This window comes from Salvia miltiorrhiza, chromosome 7 (genome assembly GCF_028751815.1).
Source record: "Salvia miltiorrhiza cultivar Shanhuang (shh) chromosome 7, IMPLAD_Smil_shh, whole genome shotgun sequence".
Classification (NCBI taxonomy): Eukaryota; Viridiplantae; Streptophyta; class Magnoliopsida; order Lamiales; family Lamiaceae; genus Salvia; species Salvia miltiorrhiza.
Window position 1 is genome coordinate 5,094,869 of NC_080393.1, and position 14,276 is coordinate 5,109,144.

Here is a 14,276-nt window from a genome sequence, read left to right on the forward strand (position 1 = left end):
TTCTTCGATTCCAAAAGTATCAAGTCATCTACTTCATCACAAAGTGCAACTTGGCAGCATACGTACACAAAACTAACAAACTAACAATCACTTGGCTAACATGCAAGAAAACAACAACTCAACATAGACACACAAAAACGCAGGCCAAATGGGTTTTCGTACCTCAATTCCATATGATTTGTTGTCATTTCCCTTCATATTTTACTTGCCAATGCGTACCCTAATGTTGAGTTTTATGAAGTTTTGATTCCTTGGTGTAGTTTTGGAGTGATTTTAGGAAAAATCAAGGATTAATTGGAGGATTTTGAAGACATGAGATTGAAGTACGTTTCGAGAGGAATCCGTGAGCGCAAACAACGACCAAATCCGAGTTCGGACGAGGGAGAACGGAGTCGAACAAGCGGACTGCGCATAAAGTTCAGGACCCCGCGGTCCGGGACGCGGCCACAGGCCCGACCGCGGGCCTCTACTCCAAAATTGCCCAGTAAGCCGCGGGCCTTTGCTCCAAAGCAGTCCAGAACGTTTTTGGCAATCACCCGCGGTCCGAGCCGCGGCCGCGGGCTTCGACCGCGGTCTCCTCTCCTTCCGGTCGCGGGAAAACGGCAGGCTTGCTCCCTTTTGTGGGCACAGACACGATTTTTGCCCCAAAACCCAATTTTCCCCCTCTTTTCTCATATCTATCATCAACCACCATTCCCCAACTCTCCAATTCCAAACCCTAGCCTCCATTTCTACCATTTTCTCTCTTCCACATATTAGAACAACACCAAAATCAAAGAAAGAAGGGGAAAACTTGGAAATGAGCTCATCAAGACTACATGATTGAAGATCAAGATTATAAGATTTGTCTATGAATCTCTATCTCTCTATATCTTTATTTATGTTTTCTTATGACTTGAGATTTGCTTTTATTATGAGTATGCTTGGCTAAAATCTCTTATCTTAGGGATTAGATTAGATGGATTTGTAATGGATTGATTTCTTTGTTCAATATATATCTTGATTGTGCTTATTGTAATCTTTTCAAGTCCTAGATTTATATCTTGTATGATTGGTTGGCCACCTTTTGTGCATTTCTAATTTGTGATTTGAATTGGGAGATGATAATTACAATTGATTAGGAGTTTGATACATATCATCTCAATAAACAGGGAGGTTGAGAGGTGGGTGAGGGCTTATTGATCCTTTGTGATCTTGAAATGACTAAATCTCAAATATAAGGGTAATTTCTTTTGGGCACGGAGATTAAGAAACTTACTTTTTAAAAGAATTTTTTTTATTCGAAATGAAAAATAAGTCTATTCTAGTGGGAGGTCCCAAAAAAAATCGAGCCTTTTAAAGTGGAACGGAGTCATTTTCAAATATAGTAAACCAACTTCAATAGAAAAGTTGTTACTTTCTAGCTATTCTTGTCATAAATAATTAAAATACATAAAAACAAATAAAACCATACGATTAAACTACATTGACTACTATGATCTCGAAATGACTAATTACGTCTCAAACATAGATTATTTCATTTTCAAATATAGCAAACCAACTTTGATGGAAAAGTAGTTGCTACTTTCCATTATTGTCATAAATAGAAAACATAAGAACAAATAGAACCATGCATTCAAATTATTTTGAGTGGTATGATCTCGTAAATGACTAAATCTCAAATGAGTCGACCAGCAACCCAACAATATGGGGCTTCAAAACCTTTTCAGGATGGGTGTATCCATCTTCATTGTTCTTGTAAGTAACATCGACTATGCGTCCAAAGTTGAAGACTCGTTTAAGAATATCCCTAGATTTATAACAAGACGGCCTTAGACACTCCTCGTTACATTCCTTCCACGCATTCCTAGACATTTCCCAAAATTTTGCAATCGCCTCCTCTTTTGTCACACCATTTTCCCTCATGTAGCAGTCAATGCCAGTAGCGACTTGACCTCTCTCCTTCTCAACCTAAACATATCAGAGTTAAATGTGTGCAATTAATTTTGCTCAATTAATCAAATGTTACATGATCATAAAATTAATTAATATATATTCTGTATTCGTACCTCATAAGAAGCTGCATCGTCCACGAGTCTAGTTATTTTGCGTAGGGCAACAAGTATTTTAGGATTCTTACTTATCCATTCACAGTCTTCGTGTCGAGCAGATTCTACTCCCAGAAGAGAAGAGGTGGGAAGATAACAGTAGGCGCTGGTAATGAGACCATTCTTTAGGTATTCCTCAAAAGTTGGAAAGTATCCCTCTATGAACCACTTCGCCTCCACATAGTAGCCCCTCACCAATTCCTTTAGCTGTATAATATGGATATCAAATCAAATCAAATTTGGTAAGACAAAATTCAGATACTATATAGCAAGGCAGGACAAAGGCCTAGAGCCCTCAAGTTTTAAAAATAAGCTCAATAGTCATTAAGAAGGCATACTGCTTCTCTGGAATAGTATGCTGCGTAGGATCGTCCTTCCTTTGCTAATTCTTCCTCGAATTGCTCGTAGAGTTGCAAAAGAGCTTCGTAGAGAGGTCTCATGTACTCGGGGAGTCGACCAATCTCTCCACCATCCCACCTGTACGTGCAACCAAGAAATTCATTTTGTCATAAGTTGTAACCCAAGTTAATTAATTATAACAATATTAGTTACATTTGATCAAATTCTTCGATTTAATTATTAATTACCTCTCTATCGCCTCTGTGAAAACATCGAGTTCCTCGATTGTGGCATGAGCATCATATGTGTCGTCTATTACAGATGTCATAGCAATGGTCTTGGTAAGCATGATACGAGCAAGAGAATATTGTGGCTCATGATACACTCCCACAGCCCAAAAAAAGCATTCCACCAATCTATCTCTTGCGTAAGGATATTTCGACATAAGACCTCATTCTTTCCACCACCTATATAACAATCAAGATTATTTCTTAGTATTATACTACACAAGAATGAGAATACTTATTTAAATTGAGAGTGTGAGATCTAGTTTACTCCAATCATTCAATCGCTAAAATTTACGGCCAATGCATCACCTCAATAGATGGATGCGGTACGTGGGAAATCCAATTCCATAAGGGACAAAATTTTCATTTTGTTTCGAGTGCAGTAAATTTCACGGTGAATGCAGTGACATATATTACGTTCAGTGCAGTAATGCCACAGTTTCATGAAAAGAAGTAATTCTCACGATAACCAATTCCATATACACATCTGCATGGATTATATATTGGCCTTTTTTTTGTTTAAAATGATGTTACCTTGAGACTTGCCGGAGTTCCTCTTTGTGTAGCATTTGCAATAGGTTATAGTCTAATTTGGCGAACTTGAGTAAGGTTTCATTTTTGTGGTCTTCCTCTTCATAGATGGAGATGAAACTGCGCACTTCAACTCGAGGAAGTCCCAAATGCAAGGGCTGCACGAGGGCATGAACAACTTGTTTCTTGAGGGGCGATCCGAGGTTTGGCGCCAAGGATTTGAGAGTGGCTGTAGTAAAAGCAAGCGCGTCGTCTAATATGGTTTCTCCGTGTGTTCTCAGATATGAAGCTTCATATAAACTCAGCATGCCCTTGGGGTCGCTCTTAATGCCCTCTTGGAATTTCCCCTTTACATCCATCCATTTACTAAATATTTCTGCCTCATAAAACACACTCTTAGTGGTCCCTATAATTTTTTATCTCGTATTCTCTAGAATGAAATTAAAAATATGAGAAAGTATTATCCCTTCTTAAAGTGAAAATATGGAAGGAAACGATGAACTTCGCTCTTTTGTGTAAAATGTGAGAAAAGAAATGAGACATTTAAATGCATTAATTTTTTTTACCCCTCATTTTCCCATGCATCCATCAAAGTGAACGCACCCTAATAGTATTATCATTAATTGAAGTGAAAGGGAGAAAAGGATTGTCCAGAATTTTTTTTGTCATCTTGCTCAAAGAAAATTATACATCCTATAAACCATGCATGCATGTGAAAACAGTGGAAAAATATATATTTTTTGACCATTTTGAATTAAAGTGAACGCAGCAGAAAGTTATAATTTATACCAGTAGACATAGGGTGGCCGTGCTGCCTGAATAATCGAAAATGGAGAGCAACAGTGTACAAATCATGATCCTCATAATTCGTATTGAGATTGAAAAATTGGTGCAATTTTTGTTCGATCTCATTTTCAAAGTGATAGGAGACGCCTAGGCGCTCAAGTGTGTCGATCAGATTCATGGTGTCTATCATTTTGGCTTCCGGAGCTGTTAGCAGACTTCTAACAACATTTTTCAATACTTCAACTTTCTTGGAATATTTTTCCTTCGCCTGCAATGCCAAATAATTATAAACCACAATCGCAATAGTTAGTGGTAAAAAAAAGGGTTCAAATGCACTCCTGATACATGTATAGATGTGTCTTGCTATATAATTATTACTTCAAAAACAAAAATAAAACATATCTACCTCGCAGTCAGAAATGTGATTAATGAACTGATCACCCCACAAGCTGGGGGAGAAATTGGTCTCAGGACGATGATAGAAACTGTTGGAATTTAGAGCCGCCATTTATGTGTGTCTGCAAATCCCAAAGAAAGAAGATAAGTGGCTTAGAAGACTCTATGGCAGCAGATGCTAAAATAGAAACGAGTAATTAGTTTGTGGTGTTATTAAAGAAGAAACCACACATATATATAGGCAGGGGATCATATAGTTTTTTATCCATGTTTTTAACAAAATCAATTTGGACCATTAATTAATCATTATACTGTATGATCTACCGCAATAAAAAAGAAGTGTTAATGTAACATTTATATAAAAGAAGTAAGCGCTAATGTATGCAAAATATATTAGCGTAAAAAACGATTAATGTAATATATGCATCAATATAAAACAAGCATTAAAATCATCACATGTATGTACTCCTATGTGCGATCGTCATATTTTTGCATTTTTATTCATCCTAATTTTTCAAACATTTACATATCTATTCATTCTTATTTATCTAAGTATTGTTTTTTTTATGAGAATTCACCAAAATAAAAACTTATATAAAAGGATGCTCTTACTCTCCAAACCAAATACCCACATTTAATTGGTGGAGTGATTGAGATTAATACAATTTGAATTGCTTTGTCAATTTAAGTTGCTCAAATTTATTTAATTAAATAAAAAAATATTTAATTTTATTTTTAAAAATAAATACTTGTATTAAATTAATTATTTCTTCATTTTAATTTAATCATAAAATAAGATATTTTTCACATTTAAAAAAAAAATTGGATTAAACATTGATTTTTTATGAAAATTTACCAATTGAAATACTAAATAAATTGATATGATATAATTTGAATCTAACATCAATTTTCTCAAGCCTTAGACGAGATGATTCTCAGAACTTAGTTATGGTCTTTCAAACTTCAAACTAGATGATGGTCACGAGTCAGTTTTATTTTTCAAACTCAAAATGGAACAATGCTTGAAACTTAGTTATGGTATTTTAAGCTTTAAATGTGATGATGCACAAAAGTTTGTTATGTTTTTTCAAACTCCATATAAGATGATGTTTGAAAGTTAGTTATGATCTTACAAGCTTCACATTATATAATCTCACAAGTAAGCTCTGATCTTTTAAGCTCATAATGAAAATGATGAATATAAGTGAGTTATGATATTTAAAGCATTAGGGCCTAGACGAGATAATGCTCAAAAGTTTGACGTTCAAAAATCATTTATCATTTTTCGAGTTCTTAATGATTAAGTGGTCTTACAGAGTTGAGATGAGATGATATTTAGATGACAGATGAGATTTTAAATTAATTCTTATGTCAATTTAGAAAAATTGTTCTCCCTCTGTTTCAATAGTAACATCCCAAAAAAATATTATAGAGTAACGTCCCAAAAAAATGAGCACACAAATTAAGTAACGTCCCAAAAAGAAAAATTACTTTTTTATTATTATTATTATTATTTTGATCGGATAAAGTCCCAAAAAAATGAGCACGCAAATTAAGAATATGTAGATAAAGTACGAGAGAGATAAAGTAAATGAAGTTAGACATATATAGAGTAATGAAAAAGTAAGAGAGATATAAAGTAAATGAGGAGAGAGAGAGTAGATAAAGTAAAATGTTTCTTTTTTTGGATTAGGACACTATAAAATATAAATGGGACGTTCAAAAAGGAAATTTGGGACGGAGGGAGTACAAAATTTATACTACAAAATAGTATTTTCATTATTCTAGTAAAAGTTAATATTTAATTGACGAATATAATTGAGGTTAATATACTCCCTTTGTCCCACATCACATGACCAAATTTCTATTTTTGGTTGTCACATTTCAAATGAACCAAATCAAATTTAGAAATAAAATCGGGTATTTAACACTACTTTTTTTATTGTCCCACCACCACTTCACATCTTTATCATACATTTTTTAATCTTCGTGTCCAATTATTTTAGATAATTTAAAGTGGGACGGAAGGAGTATAATATGAACTCTATAGCATCAAGCTAAATTAATTAAAAAATAATTATATTATACAGAAATAATATAAATAATTTGAATCATAATTTAAAATCCCGTCGAAATTTGAGTGGTTATACACTAGTTGTAATTAAAATACTAGTCCTATATATTAGCTTAACCCTTTTATGTCAGTTTCTTCAAAATTTGTACTCCTATGTAGGTCGATCTTTTGTAGAATACTTGAATTAGGCCGTCTACATAACTGAAAATGCATACTTGTGGTTGGGGGGTTCAGTTGTGTAGCCACTTTTGATAAATACGTTAGTTTTATGTCTATACTAGCAGGGCCAGAGTCACACCTTTAAAGACGATAAGGTGGGCTAAACATAGCGTAAAAATTAAAATAATATTTAAAAAATCATCTATACTAATATAAAAATCGCATTGAGTGTAAAATATAGATGGTCTAATGTATTCCTATTATATATTTTATTTTAAGGATAATTTTATAAATTATATTATATATTTATATTAATATATTAATTCATTAGATATTACACTAAATCAAATCTATAATCACATTAACTATAACTAAACTAATATTTCATTGTTACATTAAAAAATATTTTAATTTTCTACTAAAAGAAGAAGAATTAAATGTCAAAAATACTGTTATAATATAGGGGTTATGGCCAAAAAATATATGAACTTTGAAAAAAGTTGCAATTTTCACCTCAATATTCAATTAAGCCTCAAAATACATGAATTTATATTTTTGTTGCAATTTTCACCTAAATTTGACTTTCAACGAAATTAGAGCTTAATTGACAGTCGGAAATTCACCTGATGTTGATCTAACTTCTAATGATGATAAGTATTTAGAAACTTGGAGGTCTAAGTAGGCAAAAATTAATATATTTGACTTAATTTCGATTGTCAATTAAACTCTAATTTCGTTGAAAGTAAAACTTATGTGAAAATTACAACAAAAATATAAAAATTCATGTATTTTAGGGCTTAATTGAAAGTTGAGGTGAAAATTACAATTTTTTTCAAAGTTCATGTACTTTTTGGTCATAACCCCTATAATATATTAATTCAATAAATATAATATTCATTAAACATACATTAAAAATCTATATTCGATTTTATATTAGCCACTAAAAGAATAATTTGCAAAATTTTGATATTGATTAATTACTATATGTATTGTGTAATTTAATTCAATTATTTAACTCTAATGATTTATTAATGTCAAGTTCATGTTGTGTGCAATCCACATACTCTCTGCTATAAAAAAAATATTTCCTCCGACCCATTACAAATGTCCCATTACATTACTTTTGGACGCGGAGATTAAAAAATGTATAAAAAGTAGATAAAATGGATTTGTGGAAATTATTTAAATATTAGGTATAGAGAGATAATATATTGCCAAAAAAGAAATGAGACATTTGTAATAGGACATCCAATTTTCAAAAATTGGACATTTATAATGGGACGGAGTGAATAATGTATTACAATTAGGCCAACGATTAATAACACGTACGACATACACTCATTATACTAGTATAATAAAACATGCAGTGGCGGAGTTAGACTTTCGACTCTGGGGGTTCAATTTTTTTCAATAAAATTAATAATTAAATTAAAATAATTATTTATAATGTCATTTAAATTATATAACAAATCAAAAAATAAAATAAACAATGTTTCATAAATCATAATATTTCTCTCATATTTTTCATGTTTTGTCATCTTTGCATAATAATTTTATTAGTACTAACATTTACAAATACGTCTTTTTTGATTAAGGTACTAAGCAATCATTTAAAAGATTGTCTCACATACGATTGCGAAAAACAATTTTGATGATCTTCAAACAATAAGAAATGGAATTAAGGCTCAAAACTTGTAGTTGTATGGGTTGAGAAATTATCATCACTTCATCAACATCACACTCTATAAATTCCAAACACCACTAATTCCTCTGTTCAATATCAAATAGAAAAGTAAAAGATAATCTTCAAAAAATAATCCCTAATCAAAAGAAACACATTGAATTAATGGGCAAAGGAAACAAGTATGCTAACACAAATTATAATCCAAATAAAAGGAATTTTTATATATATCTATAAACTCAAGTTGAAAATAAGATCACTTGTCTCCATTTTGGAACAATTACCACAAATACAGTTGAATGAAAAAAATATCACAATGGCTTCAACATCTAATAGTAATAATTAATCTACAACCACGTGTTTCCTTACTTAAAAAAATATCGCCTCTGTGAAAACATCGAGTTCCTCGATTGTGGCATGAGCATCATATGTGTCGTCTATTACAGATGTCATAGCAATGGTCTTAGTAAGCATGATACGAGCAAGAGAATATTGTGGCTCATGATACACTCCCACAGCCCAAAAGAAGCATTCCACCAATCTATCTCTTGCGTAAGGATATTTCGACATAAGACCTAATTCTTTCCACCACCTATATAAAAATCAAGATTATTTCTTAGTATTATACTACACAAGAATGAGAATACTTATTTAAATTGAGAGTGTGAGATCTAGTTTACTCCAATCATTCAATCGCTAAAATTTACGGTCAATGCATCACCTCAATAGATGGATGCGGTACGTGGGAAATCGAATTCCATGAGGGACAAAATTTTCGCTTTGTTTCGAGTGCAATAAATTTCACGGTGAATGCAGTGACATATATTACGTTCAGTGCAGTAATGCCACAGTTTCATGAAAAGAAGTGATTCTCACGATAACCAATTCCATATACACATCTGCATAGATTATATATTGGCCGCCTTTCTTTTGTTTAAAATGATGCTACCTTGAGACTTGCCGGAGCTCCTCTTTGTGTATCATTTGCAATAGGTTATAGTCTAATTTGGTGAATTTGAGTAAGGTTTCATTTTTGTGGTCTTCCTCTTCATAGATGGAGATGAAACTGCGCACTTCAACTCGAGGAAGTCCCAAATGCAAGGGCTGCACGAGGGCATGAACAACTTGTTTCTTGAGGGGCGATCCGAGGTTTGGCACCATGGATTTCAGAGTGGCCGTAGTAAAAGCAAGCGCGTCGTCTAATATGGTTTCTCCGTGTGTTCTCAGATATGAAGCTTCATACAAACTCAGCATGCTCTTTGGGTGGCTCTTAATGCTCTCTTGGAATTTCCCTTCCACATCCATCCATTTACTAAATATTTCTGCCTCACAAGATTGCAATGTAACCATAGATTTATAGGAAAAAAAGAAAAAGAAAATAAGAGGTAAGAAAAGATTTTAAAAAAATAAAAAATTAACTACTTCTACTAGAAAATGGGAGGAAAACTATTATCTACTTTGTTCCACCTTTTTGTAGAACATATAATTTTCTCCGAGTCCAGATAAATTTTAGAATAGGTCTTTTCTCTACTTCTCACTCCAATTATAAATATTGATATCATGGGTTTGGGTGAATCACATGAATCTCCGTGACTGTGTAGAATTTTAATATATTTTGAGAACATAGGAAGTTGATACATTTGAGAAATCTTAATATATTAAGGACAACAAAGCAATCAAAAAGTTGGCGAACTGGATTTTTGAATTATCTCTAATTATTCTCTAAACCTACAAAGTTTACCATTTTCATGAATCTCCGTGACTGTGTAGAATTTGGTATATATTCAATTATTCTTGACAAGTGATAATTAGGTGCAATACGAAACGTTGCACAACGATACAACAGATAATCCGACTTCGTAAAAAAACTCATTATATACAGCATATGATCATTAGAAAATGGAGCAGAAAATACCCAATATGCAACTGTCACAGACAAAAATATTAAATACACAGCACGAACACATCAAATATTCAAGAACAATACATACAATATGATGATCTAACCGGTGGAATGGCCAATTATCCAGCAACAAACAGCACAGGTCCAAAGATGAGGACTTAAAATCAGTTCAATAGGGCTGGGAGCTGGCTGTTCCATCCTTCCCCAAAGAACGTTGCCTCGCCCTCTCCATCTTCCGCTTGCGCCATTCCTCGAGGGCTGCAGATGCTTTCACAGTTAAAATAGACGAAATTTGCATAGTTGTTCAATACATTGGAAGCCAATATCAAGCGGGTCACTTCTCTCACCACATAATTATTAGGGCTATTAATACCGCTAAATACCCTAACTATTTTCATTTTAGCGTTTTGCATCAGTTTCATAAAATCTGCCACAGGATACCCCAACTAAGCCTTGAAGAGGTTTTTGTACTATATAAAAATTTTCAGCATAACTGAAGCTGCAAGTCAGCCGGAAATGTCTACGTGTAAATAAATTCCGATAGTTAAAACATTGTCGTTGTGCTGAAATTCAATTTAGGGTTCCTAAATTTCCTTCATTTTGCAGAGAATTGAATTTAGGGTTCCTAAATTCCCTTCACATACAACTGCAATTTAGGGTTCCCAAATTGCACAAGCACCCAATTGCATTCTCCTGCGCCAATGTTGTACCGAAAATTCTCGTGCCCTAATGTCAGACTGGAGGACCGGAGGAGCTGCGGCGGGCGCCGCCGCCGCTACTGGAGGAGGTGCTCTGGCCCATTGGGCGGCTTCTCGCCATAGTTTACAGGGGAGAAAAGGGGACGGCACTATCGCTAGAGATATGAGCGGCGGTGGCCGGGGTTGAGCAGTGGAGAGCCAGAACGGAGGGGTGGCTAGGGTTAGGCTGCGGTGGTGGCTCTATGGTTGTGTGATCGTTGGTAATTGAAGGAGGATGGATGGAATTTGGAGATCTAGGGTTTTCTTTTGGGGTTGGGAGAGAGACGGAGGCTAAGGGGGACGATCTCGCCGGGTTGTTAGAGGGAGTTAACGGCAGCTCATTTCTACCGTCCATCAGGCGAGAGGCGAAGAGAGGGAGCATTGAGGCGGCGACCTTGGAGTGTGTGTATGTTCTATTTTTAAGGGAGACAAGTTGAGACATGAGCGAGAGGAAAATCAGAGAGAGCGGTCGAATGGTGACCCGGTCGGCGGTTTCTCGCCGGAAGGGAAGCCACAGCAGCAGGAGCGGTCGAAATGGTGACACATTATTTAATAAATAAATAAAAATTCCATGTAATGGACACGTCGAAATCAGAGAGAAGGAAGAGAGAGCAATCGAAATCAGAGAGAATGGGGAGAGAGCGGTCGAATAGTGACACATTATTTAATAAATAAATAAAAATTCCATGTAATGGACACGTCAACCAATTTAAGCCATTTTATTTAAAATATTGACACGTAGATATAGTTAGTTCGCCGGAATACTTAACCGGATGCAAAAACCGCTTAATAGCTTAGTTGGGGTATCCTGTGGCAGATTTTGAATTTGATGCAAAACGAGAAAATGAAAATAGTAAGAATATTTAGCGGCATTAACCCCTTCTTAAATTATAGCTCGAACTTTGACCTCATGGTGATTTTTTAGCTCAAACTTTAAAATATTACAAATATAACCTATACTTATAGCTGTTTTTTGATAAATTTACAAATATAGCATATACATATCTTCGTTGTTCACTCAATAACCCAAGTTAAATTTAAGCCAACTTAAGCTGGTTATCTTCAAGAAGCAAGCATAAAAGCAAGCCAATAATATGCCTATAAAGTATAAACAACTGAAATGCTTTTTTAAATGCTGAAAATCACCGAAAACTCTCTTTAACTTGCATGAAAATTTTGACTCGGCTATTAAGTGAACAACGGAGACAAGTATAGACTAAATTTGTAACAATTTTAAGTTCGGGCAAAAAAAACACCATGAGGTAAAAGTTCGGGCTTAATTTATGAATAACCCAAATTATTTTGAATCTTGTACTTTGGGATGCTAATCACATCTCCGACTGCTAGTATTTAAACAGGTAACAAAAATCCAACAAATCAAGCCAAGAGAAGAGACGGGCGACTCAAGAAGGAAATGGAAAGGGGAATTACCTTTGTTGCTGCCTGCATCCGAATATGAACGAAAATTATTCAATCTCGATATAAGGTCCACTGCCGCAGTCTGCTTCACATCTTTCTGTTGCATCTGCTCTGTTTCGACATATACACCCTCTCCAATTTCTCTAACCTAACCAGAAAATCGAATTACCCTTTCAGATATTTTAAAAAATTAATAGAGGAAAAGTAGCTTTGCTTAATCGATTTGCATTATTAAAATGTAGTTTAGAAGGCACAGAACCATGATAATACGCACTCTTTTTATGAGATCATGAGGAATCAAAGCGCGTCTTATGTCTTCAGATTCCTTTATATGCCTGTATAAAGCTGTGCCACAAAGAATCAATAGCACATCCAAGTTCAAAAGCAAAGAAACTTTTTAGTTTTTTGTTGGAATACCACATAACTGAGTTCAGCTACAAAAGGCTGCAGTAAAGAATCCACAATCAAGAAATAATTAACTAAATTTGTATAAATCATGGAAGTTGATAAAAGATAAATCATTTACAACAAACACAAATGGATGCATGGAAACAAGCACCCCAAAAATGAGAACAAATAACTCAAAATTACTACTAGAATAAACATTAGCACTTGCAGGTACAGAGACAGTTCACAAATTATTCAATAAGACAACTATTATTAAGAAAACATTTCTAAGTGGATAGCTAATCATGATCTTCAGAATTCAAGAAATAAATTCGTATAAAAATCTTTATCTTTAATTCCACCGTCCAAATCATGGAGAAAAATAAAATCAAATTGCACCAAAAACAAATTTCTGCTCCTTAATTTATTCCAACAAATTTCCCAATTTCAGATAGCAATCAATTACTTCAGTAATTAAACTTAATTTCAAAATTACTACTAGAACAAACATTAACACTTGCTGGTGCAGAAACAATTCACAAATAATAATTCAATAATAGTACAACTTTTAAGAACACATTCCTAAGTGAATAATTAATCATAATCTCCAGAATTCAAGAAATAAACCCACATAAAACCTTATCTTTAATCCCAACGTCCAAAACATGGAAAAAAAATCAAATAATATAAAGTCAAATCAGATCAAATGCACCAAACACAAATCTGAGTTCCTTACTTTATTTCAACAAATTACCCAGAGCAATACAGAATTTCAAATAGCAAGCAATTACTCTAGTAATAATTTTCTAGCCTAAACCCTCCTAGTTGCTTCAATATTTGATACAGTCAGAAAACAAACCCCCCATTTTCATATAAACCGCAGAAACCCACATAAGCGAAAACCCCAAATCTAAAACAAGAAAAAAAAAATATTTCGATAAAATTTGATAACAACAGAGGAAATTAACAAAGATGGGACCTTTATTAGAGATAGGCGATTTCGGAGAAGGGGAATACAAGAAGCCATGTAGCAAGAGAAGAACAGTGGTAATGTTGAATAAGCAGACAAGTATCGTCGCGTTCTTGTAAGATAAGCGTGATTTCACAGCTCTCGACCATTGATGTTGCTGCAATTTCTCCATTTTCTGCTGTAGTGTCCTGCCTTAAACTGGGGGAGAAGGGTGATTGATGGTCAAATTTTTCAGAAAATTGTTGGTTTCTAATGGTAGGTGGTAGAGTAACGTTGAGTAGCGTTTTTTCTAAAATCGCAATAGCTACGCAACTCACTTTTCATTAAGTCCAAGGAGCACATTTTTTTTCTTCACAAGTCTAACAAAGTCATAAGAAGATTGTTTAATAATAATGTCGATGATAAGAGTTTGGAGGATCAAATAAAGACGTAATCACATACAAATATATAGTAACAAAAATACTAAACAATGTAAAATAATAGCAAAAATAATAAACAATAGTATACTAGGATTAAATAA

General features: G+C 33.9%; 2 protein-coding genes and 1 pseudogene across 3 annotated transcripts; all 3 read right to left on the reverse strand.

Moving 5' to 3' along the window:
* Positions 1-1,594: 1,594 nt before the first annotated feature.
* On the reverse strand, positions 1,595-4,614 carry LOC130991814 (germacrene A synthase-like; annotated as a pseudogene).
* A 3,926-nt stretch (positions 4,615-8,540) lies between these two features.
* LOC130991899 ((-)-5-epieremophilene synthase STPS3-like) lies at positions 8,541-10,468 on the reverse strand. Its single transcript, XM_057916352.1, has 3 exons — positions 10,332-10,468; positions 9,290-9,662; positions 8,541-8,932 (listed from the first exon to the last, which is right to left on the reverse strand). Exons 2-3 carry the CDS (start codon positions 9,643-9,645, stop codon positions 8,710-8,712), a joined length of 579 nt encoding a protein of 192 aa, XP_057772335.1. The 5' UTR covers positions 9,646-9,662; positions 10,332-10,468; the 3' UTR covers positions 8,541-8,709.
* Positions 10,197-14,175, reverse strand: LOC130991917 (uncharacterized). Of its 2 annotated transcripts, none has more exons than XM_057916370.1 (4): positions 13,766-14,175; positions 12,674-12,744; positions 12,412-12,547; positions 10,197-10,501 (listed from the first exon to the last, which is right to left on the reverse strand). In XM_057916370.1, exons 1-4 carry the CDS (start codon positions 13,926-13,928, stop codon positions 10,413-10,415), a joined length of 459 nt encoding a protein of 152 aa, XP_057772353.1. In that variant the 5' UTR covers positions 13,929-14,175; the 3' UTR covers positions 10,197-10,412. The 2 variants fall into 2 exon arrangements, with proteins under 2 accessions (XP_057772353.1, XP_057772352.1); XM_057916369.1 differs by having other exon boundaries at positions 12,659-12,744; positions 13,766-14,139.
* Between the last annotated feature and the right edge of the window lie 101 nt (positions 14,176-14,276).

What these genes read in the sequence shown, in the direction of transcription:
- LOC130991899 (XM_057916352.1), bottom strand. Translation starts at nt 9,645, where the DNA reads ATGGATGTGGAAGGGAAATTCCAAGAGAGCATTAAGAGCCACCCAAAG. An exon ending in GAGCTCCGGCAAGTCTCAAG is followed by an intron (nt 8,933 to 9,289) that starts GTAGCATCATTT and finishes ATTTTTATATAG; the next exon opens with GTGGTGGAAAGAATTAGGTC.
- LOC130991917 (XM_057916369.1), bottom strand. Translation starts at nt 13,928, where the DNA reads ATGGAGAAATTGCAGCAACATCAATGGTCGAGAGCTGTGAAATCACGC. An exon ending in AAAGAGTGCGTATTATCATG is followed by an intron (nt 12,548 to 12,658) that starts GTTCTGTGCCTT and finishes TTTTCTGGTTAG; the next exon opens with GTTAGAGAAATTGGAGAGGG. An exon ending in GGATGCAGGCAGCAACAAAG is followed by an intron (nt 10,502 to 12,411) that starts GTAATTCCCCTT and finishes AAGCATCTGCAG; the next exon opens with CCCTCGAGGAATGGCGCAAG.